Source organism: Echeneis naucrates, chromosome 7, assembly GCF_900963305.1.
Source record: "Echeneis naucrates chromosome 7, fEcheNa1.1, whole genome shotgun sequence".
Lineage (NCBI taxonomy): Eukaryota > Metazoa > Chordata > Actinopteri > Carangiformes > Echeneidae > Echeneis > Echeneis naucrates.
Window position 1 is genome coordinate 1,694,994 of NC_042517.1, and position 17,681 is coordinate 1,712,674.

The following is a 17,681-nucleotide window of genomic DNA, read 5'->3' on the forward strand; positions in this document are numbered from 1 at the left end:
GCTAACGTTAGCCTCCAGCACGCTGACCTGTGTGTGTGTGTGTGTGTGTCTGTGTGTGTGCCAATGTTGTGACACACTGGTTTATGATGGTGTAAATGAATCATTGAAGACAGCAACATTTTCTTTTAAACTTAAATCTGGGCTCATTGATGAAAATAAACATGCTGAACATTTGAACACTGAGGCCACGCCCCCTTTCACCGAGTCCAGTTTAGCTTCCAAACCTGAACCTCCTGTGACCAAGCTAAGAAGCCAGGGAACAGGAAGATGTCCTGTGGCTTCTTATCTGAAGATTAACGAACAGCCGGAAATAAATGGCTGATCAGGCCGCAGTGCCTTAGTTAAAGCTAATGCTAAGGGAACAGGATTGTTTATTACAGCTGTGGGCGGAGCCAGGTCAGATTTAGAAAATGAGCTATGAAACAAAATAAAATGGAGTCTGACAGCACAAATAAAACATTTATTGAGCCCATAAAAAGAACAAAAGGTCAAAGGTCACGCTCAAGAGTTTCAGGGCGGCATGAACAGCACACTGATGGAACTGTTGGTTTGAGCTGGGCAATGTGTGCGTGTGTGTGTGCGTGTGTGTGTATGTAAAATCTGTCTGTCCAGCAGTGAGTATACACACAAACACAAACACACACACATACACACTGTGCTGATGTCACAGTTTAGCTGCTCTATCAGACCAAAGACAGGAACACTCCCTTTCTCTGTTTTATCACCTGCACCATCTTTTATAACACACAGCTATCCGGTTTCAGCTTTGTGTGTGTGTGTGTGTGTGTGTGTGTGTGTGTTTATGAATGAGAGAGACAACGAACGAAAGAAAGAAAACCTTAAGTGTGCACTTCCTTTTGAGCAGATGTCTCACTTCCTCTTTTATCCCATTACTGTGTGTGTGTGTGTGTGTGTGTGTGTGTGTGTGTGTGTGTGTGTGTGTGTGTGTGCACGGGTGGTGTTTAACAGGATTTGAGTTGGAGTGTTAATCTGATTAAATTAGATGATATTAGAAAGACTTAGAAATGACTCTGACACACACACACACACACACACACACACACAGACACACACAGACACACACACACACACACACACACACACACACACACACAGACACACACACACACACACACACACACACACAGACACACCAAGTAGTTCACTTCCTTATCTTCTCTGCAAATATTTTTTTTGCCTTTATTTATCCTATTGAGGTTAACAGAGCATACATGTTGGTTTCTCACACCACCCTACAAAGCACACACACACACACACACACACACACACACACACACACACACACACACACACGGACTAATAGACAAACTGGTCGGGTGTGTAAATGCCTTGCTTAAGGGCACAGGCTACATGTACATCAAGGGAGTGAGACAACTCATCTTGGTGGCTTCGCTCTAATGATTAATGATGAATGATTTTTCATTAGTTCCTTCAGAACCTGAAACTTTTGGCTCTTTTGGAAGAGCAGAATTAAAATAAATATTACATATCGCCACGTTAGCTCCTGATTTGTCCGTGTTCACCTCCGTTCAAACATTCATCAACAAAGGTAGTTCGGATCTCGATCAGTACGTCCCTTTCTGACGTCTCTGGATCAGTCCTGTATGTTTCTGAGTTTATTGTGTTGACAGAATAAAGACAATCAGATATCTGGAGCTGATTTTTCATCATTAATGAGCAGAACTCCTGATCAGATAAATCAGAAACGACCCAAACACATGAGAGGAACTTTTCTTTGGTTATTCTGCTTCACGCAGTTTTTATCTGGAAATAATTTTCATTTGTTGTTTTCACTGACTCAGATATAATCATCTGAGTCTGTAAAAAAAAAAAAAAATCACAAAGGAATGGAAAAACAGCCTTAATGTGGTTCATCCCCTTTCAAAGCCAAATCAAGCCCGACATTCCTCAGTCATGTTCTGGTGAAGGACGTTCCTCGAAGCAAGTCCACGTCCTTCAGCAGCAGTTAACAGAACAGCTGCTCAGATAGCTGACAACGCCACAACACCAACACAAACACAAACACACACAACAACTGTCCAGCCACAGCCCAGCGGAAGGATCGACCAGGGGGATGAATGTGATTGGTCGACTCACGCGTCAATCAAAGACATCATCGTCAATACAAGATGGCCGTCAGACCACATCAGTCGCAGTGTAGTTTTATTCAGCCAGTCAGAAAAGAGGATCTGGTCCTCTGGATGCCGGCAGTGACTGCTTTTGTTGTGACATCACAAAGTTCAGGAGCCCGGACCTGGTTTAGAGTCAGAGACCACCGAATGGGACCTTTAAAGAAAACAATCAGTGCTACAGTGCACGTACGTGCACGCTCCTCCTGCTGAACTGTGGTGGATTCTCCAGCTCTGCAGGCTTTGGCAGCACAGATGGACACACGATGACATTTAAAAAGAGTGTGTGCTGCATGTACAGTACACACACACACACACAAACACACACACACACACACAAACACACACGCAGCTGCTCCTGCCAGCAGCGTTTAAGTAATGAAGCACTCACTTTTTTATTAATCTCAGAGATTAACGCTCCATAATCTGACCACCCGATGGCCAACAACTGTGTGTGTCAGAAAGGTGGACGTCACAGGGGCAGGTCGAGAGACAAACAGAATAAAACACTGCTTGAAGTCTATTGGAAAAGAAAATATTTCGGGTTTCTTCGATGCAACACGATGTTGATTTTTAGATGCTTTTCCCATTTAGAGGAAAGCTGAGCAGAAATCAGGGGATGAATGAGGACGTCTTCTCCCTGAACTTGACCTTCCACAGACCAAAGTTCACGCTCCTCAGCGGAAGAACCCTCAGGGCAGAAACACGATAGTCAGGTTGAACAGAAGCAGCGGCAGCAGTTTGACTTGTTGATTTCAAACATCTACATGCAGCTCCGAAACACACCGGAGCCACGAACACTCTTTCTGTGAACAGCTGCTGCTGCTGCTGCTGCTGAGGTTTCATATTTGACATTACTGAAGCCTTTAAAAGTTGTGTTAACTGAGGCACTTTTTTTGCTGAATACTGGAAAAGGGTGCAGTCGGGGTGGAGGTAAAGGATGGCAAAAGAAACACTGCGGGTCGACTAAGTTCTGCCACATTTCTGTCATTTCTGTCGATTTGAATCATACTTCTGTTAACATTGAACTCAATTTCACATTATGACTTTTTTTAAAGGTTTCTCTGCCCCTGAACGTGGTTTCAGGAACAGGTTGTGGCAGTTGTCGTTCGTCAAGATTGTGTTTACACGACAATAAGCCATAATGCAGCAGTAAGTCTTCACAGAGTCACCATCGGTATGTGATGTCAGGGGACCGGGGCCAGCCAGGCCAGCCGGCCAATATCAGCAGAAGAGAAGAAGGATGAAGTTTGAATGTGATGCTAACGCTAATGCTGGCTACGCAGCAATTACACAACATACAAATAGCACCTGAATTCTACACAATCAAACAAAACGTCCCAGTTAAAGTGGGAGCTTTTCTCCACATCATATTCAAAGTATTCAACTTATTTTTACAATTTGAACAACATGCGACCTTTGATCCTTCAAGTTCCCAGATGCATTTACTGAACTGGCTTCCATTTTCCTCTCAGTTTGTGTGTCTGAGTGTGTTTCTGCTTTGGTCAGCGTGAAACTTTGTTGTATTACAGTCTGCAGGTGGATCTCAGGGAGTCCGAGCCCAGATCCAGTCCAGGAGAGAGCGGAAATGTTTTAGGGAGGAGGGTAGCTCTTCCAAACTCCTTGTCCTGACATGCTGAATGCTGCTAAAGCTGTTCAACGCACACACAGACACACAAACTCACACAGTTCGTTCTACTCCACTCCCCCTGCTCTTGATCTGTCTCTCTTCATTTACTCTTTCTATGAAAACGTCACACACACTCCCTCAGCTTCGCACTAAAACTCTCCCTTACTTTACAACCGCCTTTCTCTCACGCACACAGACAGACACACAAACACACACGCACACAGTGAGTGGGTCTATAAATCCAGCCTAACAGCGCTGTAGTGACAGATTCAAGGTTTTTTCCCCAGAGGGCTGCGCCGACAAACCAAATCATCTCCCTAATTCATCTCCTCTCCTCTCCTTTTATGGACAAGCCTGTTTTAACACACACTCTCACAAACACAAACACAAACACAAACACACAGGGGCCAGATAAACACAATCAACCTGAAACTACTTAGACACGCATTCAGAGCTAGGGTTCATTAACACACCACCATGCCCGCACAATTAGACCTCCATACACGTGTCGACTTACATCACACCCCAACCAACCACACAGACACACACACACACACACACACACACACACACTGCTGCACACAAGCTGCAACATGTCCAGAGGATGTGGATATCCCGCTAAAAATTGTTTAAAAAAAAAGAAAAAGAAAGCTAAAGTGACGACATAATCGCTGCTGACAGGAAATGACTGGAAAGACTTTTTCAGCACTTTGAAAAAATTCCACTCACTTCCATCGCAAATAGATGCAGACGCACAAATCCGTGGTTAGGTACCACTGCAGGTAGATGGGAGGGGACAAAAAACTGTAATTATTTTTCAACAAAAACAACTCCAACAGATCTTCAGCAGAAGTTGGTCCATTTCCCGTCAGGCAGACTGCTGCATCCTTCTCTCATCTCCATGACTGTCACGTCCCCATGACCATCTCTCATGTTCGTCATGAACTGAAAGATCTTTTTAGCCTCCAACTCCGCGTCGCACTAATTCCCTCTTTATTCCGCTCACAGCTCTGCTTTGATGAGGCATCGTCGGTAGCTGGACGATTCATATTTTCCCATAGTTCCTCCCTTATTTCTTTTCTTTTTTTGGACAGAGGAAGACCTCCGGATTCAAACCGAGCTCATTCTGGACTCAAGAGAAGCTCTGGGATTCTGTTGAGAATGAAACTGGTCCACAAAGTCCAAAGTCTCCACATCACACACACCTCCGTGTCAACAAGTGGGATGAGAAACTCAAGATCTGACCCAGACCCAGAGTTCAACCCCAAAAGCCAGAGCTGAAACTTCTAACGAATTAATAAGTCCTGAATTTAATCGATTAAAAAGCCTTTTCAATGGCGTTTCCTGTTGTTGAGCTTTTCACGTGAAGTTAAACACACCGTTTTCATTTTAGAAAGCAGATGATGATCTCTGATCTTTATGAAATAGTGATGGAGATTTTTTTTGATCATGAAAAGAAATTTTTGGCTGCACGATGTGCATGGAAACAAAAACACTGAGCTTTTTTTATATTTCCTGTTGTCAAATCTGACTCTTCAGATGTTGGAGCATCCTTGAACGCACTAAAGTTGCTGGTTTCCAAGTTTCCAAGTTTCTTGTTTTTTTTTTTTTAAACCATTAAAAAAATGATTACCTGATAAACTGATTACTTGTAAAATATAAAAAGTGTCTAAACTTTTTAACTGTTCCCCTTTTTGGAATAAATTGTTGCCAAACTAACATGTTGGTAATTATTTTACTTAAAACAACAAACTTCAGGCTGGAACCAGCTTTTTTGATCAGAAACATGTAAAATATTTTTGTGGCAACTCAGCCAAAACATGCAAAACTACAGACCCCCCCCGGTGTCCACTTTTCAGGAACTGAGAAAAACAGTTTTTAAAGTACGACGACGACACAATTTTAAGGTTTATCTAACGAAAGACAACAAACAAACATCCTCAGTCAACAACAGAAGGGTCTGCGAATCGTATGAGTCTGACAAACAGTCTCTTACTGACAGTTCAAGGCAGCCAGGGAAGAAATGAAACCATTCAGCTGGAGTCCACAAAGCAACCAACCAAACCATCAAAGCTCACCAGAGACGAGACGATTCAATGGCGGGTCACCAATGGCCGACTGGACGTCAGAACAAACGGCTCCTTCTTCTGCTAATCGCTATGATGATTCCATCAATCAACGTTTCTTCACTCCGGCGAAGGAGGAAGAGACGAACGGTTCAGAGAGGCAGAGAGAGAGGGGGAGGAAACAGAGTCTGAGGTATTGTGACAGAGCTTCTTCGTTTCTTTCTGAAACTTGATGAATCAGACCCGGTGTCTACACACACACCCACACACAGACACACACCAACCCAACCCTGCTCTGTCATGGGCCTATTCATGCCGTTATGGCTTAAAGGGAAAAGCCGCTAAAAACCAGCACTTGCATTCTTTCTTCCTCTGAACTTGGACAAAACTTGGAGTCCAGTCGAGACTTGTCTCTCTCCACACAAGTGCCTCAACTTCCCAAAATGTCTGACTGCGTATCCCTGAAGCTACACAAACGCTCACACATCACACAGCAACATCTCGTCTCAACTCTGCTGCGTCTTTTTTGTCCTTCAACTGGACGGACACGAATAAAGAAAGAGGACAGCCGTCCAGAGAGTGTCCTGTTTGACGCTGTGCAGTCAAACTCAGATCGTAACTGACTGCAGACTTTTTGCCAACATTTGGGGAAAAGCCCTTTCCTGTTTCGACATGACCCGAACTGCAAAGAAATTTGACATCAAAATCATCCAACAGATCAGCCGTAACCTGCCATCATCAGCAGCAGTCTGTGATTTCCCAGAAAGACGCTGGAGAATCAGGTGCAGGTCAGAGTTTCGCAAAATGAAAGTGCTGTGTTATGGAAGAAATGACAATTTAAGGAAATATACGTTTTTAAGCTTCAGGCAGCATCGCACAGTGAATTTGATCCATATCATGGACTCAACATGTGTTATTAGATACACACAGGTGCGACTTCCCGTATGGCAGAGTAGACAAAAAAAAAAACACTTTAGTGAACTTCCTGCATCAAACAAAGAGCCACAACGATGACCAACGTGGACATGAAAACGGCACAGTGACAGGACGAGGAGGGAAAACGGGTGAGATGTGAATGTGAAGACAGGAAAAATATAAGAGTGAAGGGAAAGGGAAGAAGTGAGAGACAGCGAGAGAGGAATGTTGGGCAGATAGGATGAAGACAAGCTGACAGCAGATATATATAGTTTAGTCAACAGCGGCAGCAGCGACATGTGGAAATTATGTGAAGGTTTAATTTAGGAGAAGAACCTAAAGGAGGAGTGAGAAAAAACATTTGATGAAATACAGCAGAGCCAGTAACTATCAGGATACTTCAGCTAATGAACAGAGTTGGACTTTAGAGCCTCCACAGCTCTGACTGCTTTCCCAGGATGCTTTGGGAGCCGTCTGCGTGCGAAGTGTCCCAGCGTGGATTTCACATCTACCTTGTGGTTACTCTGCGTTTACAGTTTTTTAATCTGGCAAAGAAATAAACCGTCTACATTTTATATGTTTCACCAACAATCAAGCCAACATGAAGATTCATGATTTGGCGTTTCTGTGCGGGATATTTTTCCTCTAAAATCTACTGAAGGTTAAAATCTGTTCACGTTGCCAAACTATCTCTATTTGATAATACTGAATTTTCATACTTCCCACAAAAAAGGTTTGGTTTTTGTAAAATGATAATCTGTGTTGAGAGTTTAAAACACCAGACATTCAGACATTTTTCATATCAACTAAAAATATATGATATATGAATATCGATTACAACCAAAGGTGTTTTTTTCTTTATATTGAAAAGAAATTAAGAAAATATTGCAATAATATAGAAATGGACAATATTTGGATTTGACTGTTTGTCCCCTCCCTTATTTAAAACTCCAGTTGGGACAATATTAGATCATATTGCACATTTTTCCACCGGAGGTTTAAATTATTTCCCAACAATGGAAATTTTTTTTACAGAACATTGACAAAAAAGTTGTGAAAATATGAAAATACTAATAATCCCAATATTTGAGCTGGGCTGTGTCGTAACATTAAATATTAGGATGTTACACAAATGACTTCTGTAATTGGTTCCGTCTTTAGATCTTCTACAGCAAACATTTCCCAAACAGTGAAACAAAGAAAATGACAACAAAAAACAAAAAAACACACAAATTAAACATTTTGTGTAGAAAGAGAGGAAGATGTGCGTTTGTTTTACCAGTACTTCCGTCATGTTGTGAGGCCGGGCAGTCGGTTAGTGTGCGAGTCGTCAGCGATGTTAGCAGGCCGGACGCATGCATGTCATCCCCCCTTCTGCTTCGGACCTCTGCTTCATAAATACACAAACACACATTCGCGCAAACACACCCCACGCGCACACAAATGGGAATGCACAAATGTACGCGCAAATATGCCACACAGAAGCGCACAACACAAATGCATAAAAAAAATAAAATAACATTATAAACACACAAACAAGGGTTCAAACATCCCATGCAGTCATGGATCAAAGCCGCAGTTTACACAAATAAAAGCACACACAGCAAACACGGTGTGCAACACCAACACAAGATACGGCAAAAATCCCAGGGGTAAATACATTTATCCACAAAAACACACACACACACACACACACACACACACAGGGAGAGAAGAAAGGCCAGAGTGAGTGTGTGTGCAACCATTGTGTGTCCTTCATCTATGACATCATGAACTGAGACAGACAGATCACACTTCAATCTAATATCTGAAGAGCAAGTGAGGCGGAACGGTGCATTCATGAACGTCTCTTCGTCGCTAATTAAAACCTTCTCACGATGTCAAAAGCTGCACGTGTGGGAAAAGAAAGCCGAACATGTTCGGCGTGTACGGTGATCAAATTCCCATCTTGGGTTCGTTTCTCCTTGAAATCTGCGTCGAGACCATGAGACAGAGGTCAGCTGTGAGGTCGGTGCTCATCGTGCCACTTAGTTTCAATCAGGAAAGCTAATGAAGCTAAGAAGCTAAGACAGAGACTCGCTCAGGAGCTGCTGACAGTTATGGCAGAGAATGAACGATACAGTCATGAGCACCACGTGTCCTCTTATCTTCCATCTAAGATCGCAGCCTTGTAATGAATTTAACCACGCTGCGCAGAAGCCCAGAACTCTGCCTGACATTTTGACTTGTTTTATTCAGTTTTACTGTGTGTTTTTTGGAAACGAGGCCAGCGAGACGGAGAGAGACAAAGTCGACGTCTGAAACTGAACGTTGTGATGATGAAGGATGTGGGTGCTCCGAGGTGAGTCACCTCTGTTTACAAGTTTTCACCATACACATCACCATAAAAAAAAAGAAAATCAGATAACGCACACGGAGATCGTTGAGCTTCTGAGATGATCTGATCTGATTTGTGCTATTTAGAAATATCGCTCAAACATCCACAAATTTCAACTCTCACGCCTGCAAAATCCCGAATTCACTCTAGCCGCAGCTATTTATTCATTAATTTCATTTTTAGGGTTTGGAGTTTCATTTGTGACATCACAAAGCTCCATAAGTCCTCATAGCTCATTTGAAGGCCCAGTTTCAAACGGGACCTTTAAATACTGAACTGGTGATGTTATTTGAAGAATAACATCTTCTCCTGTGGGCTGAGAAAACACGTTGGCCTCTCGTGGGAGCTTTTCAGAATCCCACTGGATAAGCTCAGAAATATGAAGCGGTCAAACTAAAAATGGGACCGTTTTCTTTAGGACCTGAAAAAACTTCTTTTCATCTGACATCGGTGAAGAAATTTGACTTTTTATGGACTTTACGATCCCGTTTCAGGTCCCGGTTCTATATTCATCCAGTGAAAGAATCTAAATCTCAGTCCACAGAGAAATGCTCACAGCCTGGATTCAGAAACTGAGTTTTGAAACAAGCCAGTCAGAGTTTGTGGGTCTTTGTGATGTCACAACAAAGCAGTCAAGCCCCTCCCCCTTAACCCCGCCTACAAGGACCCATCATCCAGTTTTGCAGAATTTCGGTTCCTCAGTCGGTTGATCTGAAATCTGTCCCTTTTTTATTGGATCATTCAGAAAAGAGTCAATCAGAGAAGAGGATCAGATCCTGTCTTCTGATTGGCCGACAGGCCAAAGAAAGCTGAGCTGGCTTTTGGTTCTTAGAAACACAAAATAAAAAGACTCAAGTGTTTAAGTATATACACAGACGCTCATCAGCGGAGAGACAAAGAATAAAGAGTCACCAACGGGGAAGCTGAAAGAGCGAGAGAAGGCAAACAAAGGAAAGAAAGGCGATGAAAAGAAAAAGGGGAAGCAAGCAACAGACACAATGAAGAAAGAAACAGGAAGAGGAAGTGTGTGCCAACTCGCAGCAACGCGAAGAAGGAAAAACACTCGACTCCTGACGGGCCAGAAGTCAGAGATGTGATGTTTCTTAAGATTTCTGACCCTCACTGAGACTCTGAGTAGTAAATCTCACTTCTCTTTCAGGGTTTTTTTTTTTTTAAACAAGTGAGTGTGTAATTTAAGGCTGCCAACTGTGAGTGCGCGAAAGCATGAACGTTGACGAAGAGCTCAACATGCTTTAACGCACAACCCCCCCAGTGAAAAGTGCCTCACTTTCAAAACCTCGACACTTCCTTCCACCTTTACTTCGGATTTCATAAGCACCTTCCTGTGCGACACCTTCACCCACATTTGCGTCGAGGCTCCATTAAGAAAGCGTTTACTTCGCAACGAAGGGCTGAAGGAAACGAAAGGAGCGGCGCCGTTTCCACTTAAACTTGGTGTACTCAAAACGCAACGCCACATTCGATTCTGCTTTTGTTGCTTCTCTTCCTCTTAAAAGTGTCCGAACAGGCTCCACCTCACTCGGTCTTAGATCGGATTATATTATTTCCAAGAGGAATATTCGAACTCATTATAAGTGTGAGTTTAAAGTTGTGTTACAGAAAAAGACAAAGCGAAACGACTGCTGTTGTGTAGTATGGAGGAACTTCGTAGTGTCAGTTTACACATAAACATGCCGCTGAGTGCAGCAAGGTCACTATAAACAAAGCAGACACACTGCAGGGAAAATGAAGGGAACTGTGGCAATCAACTGTTATACAACCCACATCAGCTGATCGGGCTCTTTAATGTGTCGCTGAATTCACAACACAAAGACGTTGGATGTAATTTTCTCAGATGCAGAACGACAACAACAACAAACAGAAAGGTTTGGTGATCAAGCTCAGGTTCAACGTCAAGATCTCCAACACCAAACTGCTGCGGCATCATTTCACTCTACACTGCCGTGACGAACACCACAAATGGTGACATATTTTTAACAAAAAAAAGAATAAAGACGCAACAGGTTGTAGAAAACTTCACATTTTACTTAAATAGTTTGATTGCTGATAGAAAAAAGCTGAATGAATCATGATGGACAGTTTTCATTCTTCAGATTAAAAACTTGGCACCTACGTTATCCGCAGTTTGGACACATACTCCGTGTTGTGTTACGGTTGAAACAGCTTGTTTTGCCTCAAGCAGAAATGAGCAGCAGTGTGATAAAAAATTCAAAACACACCTTTTCTGCACGTGTGTCTTTTCACAGGCCTCGTATCCCCCTTCACTATAAAAGTATTAAATTTGGTGTTTCAGTTTTTCCAACATTGTTAAAAAAAAAAAAAAAACAACACTAACTGGTGGATTCACCTTATCTCTTATATGTGTCACCAGCCAACCAACACAGCTGCACAACCGAGGATCAACACAACTTTCACAGCTCACAAACCGGCGGCATTAACTGCAGAATTAAGGAAAACAATGCAACGTCTTCCTGAGGTTTTAAACTTCGAGGCCTCTGAAGCTACAAAACACAAAGGCCACACCAAGTTTGCACCAAAAAAATAAAAAATAAATAAGTTAGCTAGCCATCATCAGTTTCATTCGCCGTTGATCGGCCTCCAGTAGCTGAACGTACAAATATCTAATATGGCAGAAAGTCGGAAAGAGAAGCAGGTCACTGAGTCCAGGTTTTAGGATTAATGTCATCAGAGGAAAGAAAACGAGATGATGTTTCAATATTCAGGCTGCTGTTTTCGTTTCCATCACCTCAATCTGCTCTACGATCGCTGGAGAAAAATCCAAATAAATCGACAGCTTCCTGCTCGGCTGTCGTGGCCTTCCGGGGTTTTCTGAAAAGTTTTGCCGCGTACGTGGTTGAAACCCGAAAACTCCCCCAACGGCTGACTGGTCAGCCAGACATCGCCAAAAGACAAACCCGTCGAAACGGGTCGACCTGAGAGGCCCCGGCGTCGCTCACAAGCACGTGACAGTGAAGGCGACGTCATGATGGCGCCTTGTCGCTGTAGCAACAGATGACGAGCTAATCCTAAACTTTGACCTGGGCCTTGTATCTGACCCCCCCGCCCCACCGCAATGAATGCCTCGTCAAAGGAATAAAACAATAAAGCCAAAGAAGAATAAAGCCAAAGTAAAACAGGAACCACCCCCCCCCAACACTTTTTTCCTGAGCAGTTTGGTGTGCTGAACTCATTTCCTGTGTAGAAAATAAAAGCCCCCCCCCCAACAAACAACCACACACAGTGAGTGTCTTTAAATGAAGGCATAAAACAAAAAGAGGATCAACTCCAACCTCCCCTCACCCCCCCAGAGGGACTGGGAACAGAGGAGGAAGGTGAGAAAGGGAAGAAGGAAAGGAAGGAAGGAAGGGAGGAAGGAAGGGAGGGAGGAATCACGGAGACCGACCTTTCCCTCAACACCGAGCAGCGAGGAAAAGCTCCGGTCGACCGGAGACCGAGCAGAAGGTGTGTGTGTGTGTGTGTGTGTGTGTAGGGGGGGGGTTAAACTGAAAGCACCCCTCCTCCCCCCCCTCCCCTCCTCCTCTCCCCGGGCTGGAACTCGCTCCTGCAGCCGATCAGATACTCACAATCTGGGCATGAATCAGGTCCGGAGGGCGGTATCCGCTGCGCCTTCGGAGGCACATCCGTGTGGTTTTTCTTTTTCCTCCTCCTCTTCCTCCTCTTCCTCCTCTGTCACCGATTCGGTGCCGGGAGTCTTTTTTTTTTTTCCCTCCTTCTTGTTGTTGTTTATTTCTTTCTTTCTTTCTTTATTTTTTTATTCTCATAATTTCTTTTTCTTCCAAATATCCTGTCGCCGCCGCCGCCGCCGTACCGGAGGAAGAAGAAGAAGAAGAAGAAGAAGGAGTCCTCCTCCTCCCCCCTTCTGCTGCTTTCCTCCTGCTCGGGTTTTTCCCAGAGAGAGAGAGAGAGACACGGAAAGTGTGTGTGTGTGTGTGTGTGTGTGACAGAGAGAGAGAGAGAGAGAGAGAGATCACCACCCTGGTGAACGGAGCGCATGCGCGGACTCGCACGTCCATCCAAAGCGGGAGGAGACCGGAGTCATAAAACTTTACACACAACTATTTTGATTCAATCTTATTGCACCACAATAAAAAAACAGAAAGCATTTAAATACCTGACAAGTCATTTAAAATTATTCATAAAATAGTAATTTTTTTTACGTTTTATCTCATTTTTAAAGAAATGCTTCCTTTAAAAAGATGAAACTAACTTCAAATACACACACACACACATATATATATACATATATATATATATATATATATATGTATATATATATAGTGATGGTTTATAGATTTAATGAGCTAATACACTTCAGTCGCTGTTCAATCAGCACATATTTAAAGTACAGTTTCCATACCTGGACAGGAAATATATATATTTTTTTTAAATGAAATAATATTTGATTAGATTTGTCAGAAAAAATGAGTGTAGATATCGGCCATTTAGAAACTGATGAATCGAGGGGAAGAAGACAAGTCATCGGCATCCTGCTTTGCACCGAAGATCAGCAACAGGCCACATCCCCGACGACCCCGAGGTCTCGCCTCTTCCAAGAGATTTACAGCGTCACCTCGTTCTTCGCCGGACTGATGATCCTGGAAAGAGGCGGGAAAACACCTCCAGGCTTCCTCCGGTCAGTACCATTAACTTTCTCCGTCCATTCATACATTCATACATCTACTGAGTCATGTAAGGAGACAGTGAAGTTCTTTCATATGAAGGAAATAATTATGTTCAGAAGGTTCCCCTCAGGCTGCTCAGGATCCGGTCCAGCATCAAGTCTGATCCATCAGAGGTCTCCGTTTTTTTCATGCCAGTCTGAGTTTAGAAATGTTTTAAGTCGCAGGACGAAGACGGTGAAGGTGTCAGAAATGAAGGAACCTAAATTAAATTCCTGAAAGCAGGAAGCAGATGATTTCATCTGGTGAGTGACTCCTCGATGATGCGAGCGGACCAACAGCAACAGGAGGGGGAGCCATACACCAAGGAGAGGGAGAGGGAGCGAGAGAGAGTCCAACAAGTCAGCACAGGATTAAAACAATCAAGCGTTTCAGAGCAAATTGCAGACATTGGCGTTGTGACCGTTGAATATTAAACGTCGTCCTGCAGGACTGCACAGCAGACGTCGGTGTGAGCGCCTGATACTGATGAAGGAGCCAAAGACAGGCCGGTGAACGCGCTCCTCGCCGTTCTGCCTCGTCTCTGAACATATGTGAGAACTCGGCCTCTAAAATCCGGTTCACCAAAAGCAGGCAGAACCTCTCACTGTTTATCTCCACTGAAATCCCCATCTGAGGGTCGCTGCAGCCTTTGACCTCTGACCTCCTTTAAATCAGCAGGCTGTAAAGTCGGAGGTCGGGGCTAAAGTGCTGAGGCCGTTTTTTGTTGTTGCTGTTGTTGCTGTGTTTTTTAGTTTGCAGTTCGGCGCCCCCTGCTGGAGGACGTGGCGTGACGGCGGCTGCGGCCGGCGTCAGGCCTCCCCCGCCGGCTGTTATCAGAGGTTAACCTTTGATCGGTGAGCCGATCCTGAATCATATCACGCTGCACAAATCTGCAGGTGTGAGCTCTTATCAAATGCATTTCCACTCTGAGCTGAAGCATATCTGCTGCTTTGTGTGTCGGTGACGTGAAAAGCCTTTAAAGAAGGCGGGGGGCGGATTTACGTTTCCAACTCACTAATATAGCAACACAGGGCAGAAAGACACTGCATGAAGGGGGGGGGGGGGGGGGGGGGGGTGAATGCAAATAACAGCTCAGGTGTTAATACGAACAAAATGTCCTGAAATTGTGTAATGACTGAAAATCGTGCAAACACGAGGCGCCCCTTCTGACCGCCACAGTGCTCTCCGCCTCCCCCACAGGGGGGCACTAAAGCTGCACATCAGCACACAACAGCTTTTTGGAGATTATGCATATGAGCCTTTTTTTCTGCAGGCAGATATTGACCAACGGTTGATTGGTCAGCACAGAGCCGGAGCTGCGGCTGCAGTCAGATCACCGTCTGCTGCCGACTGCACAACAATATAATGTCGTATTGATTCGTCTCACTCGAGGAATCGGGGCGCCTAATTGCTTCGCCTGAGGACGAGAACGAGTCTGTCTCCTCGCTGCGTTTCATGTCGTGTTAATTTCCCTCTTCGTCATGTGTGCGTGTCTCCAAGGATGTCGCAGAGAAGTAAAACCTAGCGTGACTGGACTAATTAATAACACAAGGTGGCTGAGAGTAGATTTGGCAGCAGAGTGACAGAGAGGAACGCACAAAACACTAATTAGCTGTGAGAATACTTTAAAGTCCAACATGTTCATCTCTTCCTTCCGTTAGAAGATATATTTGGTTTTTCCGTACTTGGTGACGAGCCAGTCAGCTGACAGTTTCTGAACTCAGCCTTTGTCTGTGGACTGAGACCTTTAACCTTTGACTGAATCAACGTCGGCCGCCTTTGGACTGTAGAGAGTGTTGGGGAAGAAGATTCTCCACCCAGCACACTTCATTAGTTTACAGAAAAACAAAACAGCACACAGATTCATAGACAGACACGCCGCCCTGCTTACAGCGTAAAGACTGAGGGGAAATGTCACCCTGACAAATGAAACCTTTCTCCTTCTTACTCCACCTGCAGAAGTCGAGCTGCAGAAGGAGGAAATGAAACCTCTGTGGCTTCAAAACAGGAAACACAAACACACCCCCACCCACCACCTGCTTCACTAACCTCCACGTTCACAAATACTTTTTCTGTGAAAGTGCTGGGAAACGAAAAAGCATTTTGGTGTTGTCGTTGTCTTAATTCATTTTTTCCTGGTTAACTGTGGCCCTTTTCTCCGATCAGATATAACAGGAGTCATTCACGCCACCTGTCGGCGGTCATAAAGTTGTGGCTGGTTGCTGCGAACTCTCACACTCCAATTACAAAGATGCCTTTTGATCCGCCTCTTTGATTCTCAGTCTGCATTCATGCAAAAGAAGAGAAATGCACGTCTGACAAGAAGTAAAATCAACTGTATGGAAAGGACAGAGAAAGAAAGAAAGAGACCAATGAAGACACCATTCTGGTCTCAGCACCGAGCGGGATCGGACCTGCTCAGGATCTGGATTCAGAAACTGAAATATTTGATATATTTCAGTATTGCTGCATCATTTGGAAGACTGCTGCACGCTTAAATTAACTGCTATATGGTTTGTTTTCCTCCATGTTTTCCTGTACGGGGTTGAGGTGATCGCACTGAATAATAAATATTTGCCTTTTTTTGGTGAAACAGTGAAAATGAAAAAGTCACTAAAATCAGCTGTTCCAGAAAACGATTTGAGGAATGATGTGATGCTTTCAAGGTCTTTTCATTACTTTTCATATGAAAGCGTAATTTAAAGTCTGTTGTTCTATTTGTCCAGTTTTAATTATGATCAGAATCAGAAACAGCCAGAAATAAACTATTCATTATCTGTCTGTTTCTGTTCAAGGTCAACTTCACTCCGACCGTTACTGTCACAGGAAAAGGGAACAAAGTTTGAGCCAAGATGTGAAAACAGAAGGGCATCTTTGAAAAGTTAGGAAGCGGCTGTGCTTTCAGATCAGACCCCGTGAATTATTAATTTGACCATTTGATCTTGGAGGGATTTCATGAGCCGACGGAGGACAAAATGGGGCAGAATGAAATGTAATCCTTGATTTCTTCTGAGTTTCATCTCTGATTTCATTCTCGCTTCAGCAAAGAGAAACGTGAACAATTCACGTCCGACTTACTGGAACTTACGTATAAGGTTCAGATTAACGGCCCCGTTCTGTGGAAGCATGAATGTGTGTGTCTTAAAACAAGCTGTCAGGACTTCTGTGACTTTGTGATGTCACAAAAAAAGTCATCGCGCTGAGATGGTATTAGTTTGTTTAAAAACACAAATATATTTTCTTCTGGAGAAATTACCAGAGGAAGGTCAAATATTGAACTGCCAGTCTTCCTGAGTGCATGTGTGTGTGTTCATTAAAATGCCTGAGCTCTAAATCAATGTCACTCCTCCGTGATTCGCCAACCACCATTATCTCGTCCACTTTCTCTTCCAGGGGGAAAGACAAAAGAGAGAGAGAGTGACAAAGTAAATTACCGAGTCAAACCGGGCTCTCATTGACAGCCGGTGCCAAAGTGGAAGCTCTTAATGGACGTCTAAACAAAGAACCAACGCAACAGGTTTCCCCACTGAGACCACATTAACGCCCTCTAATCCGATATGGGATGGCGTGTTTCAAAATAATTGATATTCTTTGATTTATTGCGGTTGTGAGAGTAAAGCTATTTTCAAATTTAAAAACTTTCACCCACGAGGTGAAGTCAGGCCAGTTTTCGCTGTGTAACACGAACCATTTGGCACTTTTAAAAGGTTGCATGTCAGAACATCAGTGAAGCTAAAACGTCTGAGGAAGGACGCCGCGATGGTTCAAGGTGAAGACTCAAGTCTGCAGTTTGTCCGTCATCCATTTAGTTTTTTTTAAGCTGAGGAAGAGCGAGTTCTG

The 17,681-nt window shown here is 43.7% G+C and overlaps 1 protein-coding gene across 7 annotated transcripts in view; it reads right to left on the minus strand.

The window, feature by feature from the left end:
• The window catches only part of rgs19 (regulator of G protein signaling 19), a 23,493-nt gene extending 10,381 nt beyond the window's left edge, over window positions 1-13,112 (minus strand). For 3 of the 7 annotated variants that reach the window (XR_003840911.1, XM_029505989.1, XM_029505988.1), the window contains exon 1: window positions 12,744-13,112. Coding sequence is in view for 5 of the 7 variants with exons in the window: in XM_029505989.1 (XP_029361849.1) it covers window positions 12,744-12,800 (57 nt within the window). In the remaining 2 variants the exon portion in view is untranslated. Of the gene's footprint in view, window positions 1-5,858; window positions 6,015-8,040; window positions 8,152-11,905; window positions 12,110-12,743 lie in introns of those variants that run through there. The other 4 variants (XM_029505990.1, XM_029505992.1, XM_029505993.1 and 1 more) reach the window with 4 other exon arrangements.
• Window positions 13,113-17,681: the final 4,569 nt, after the last annotated feature.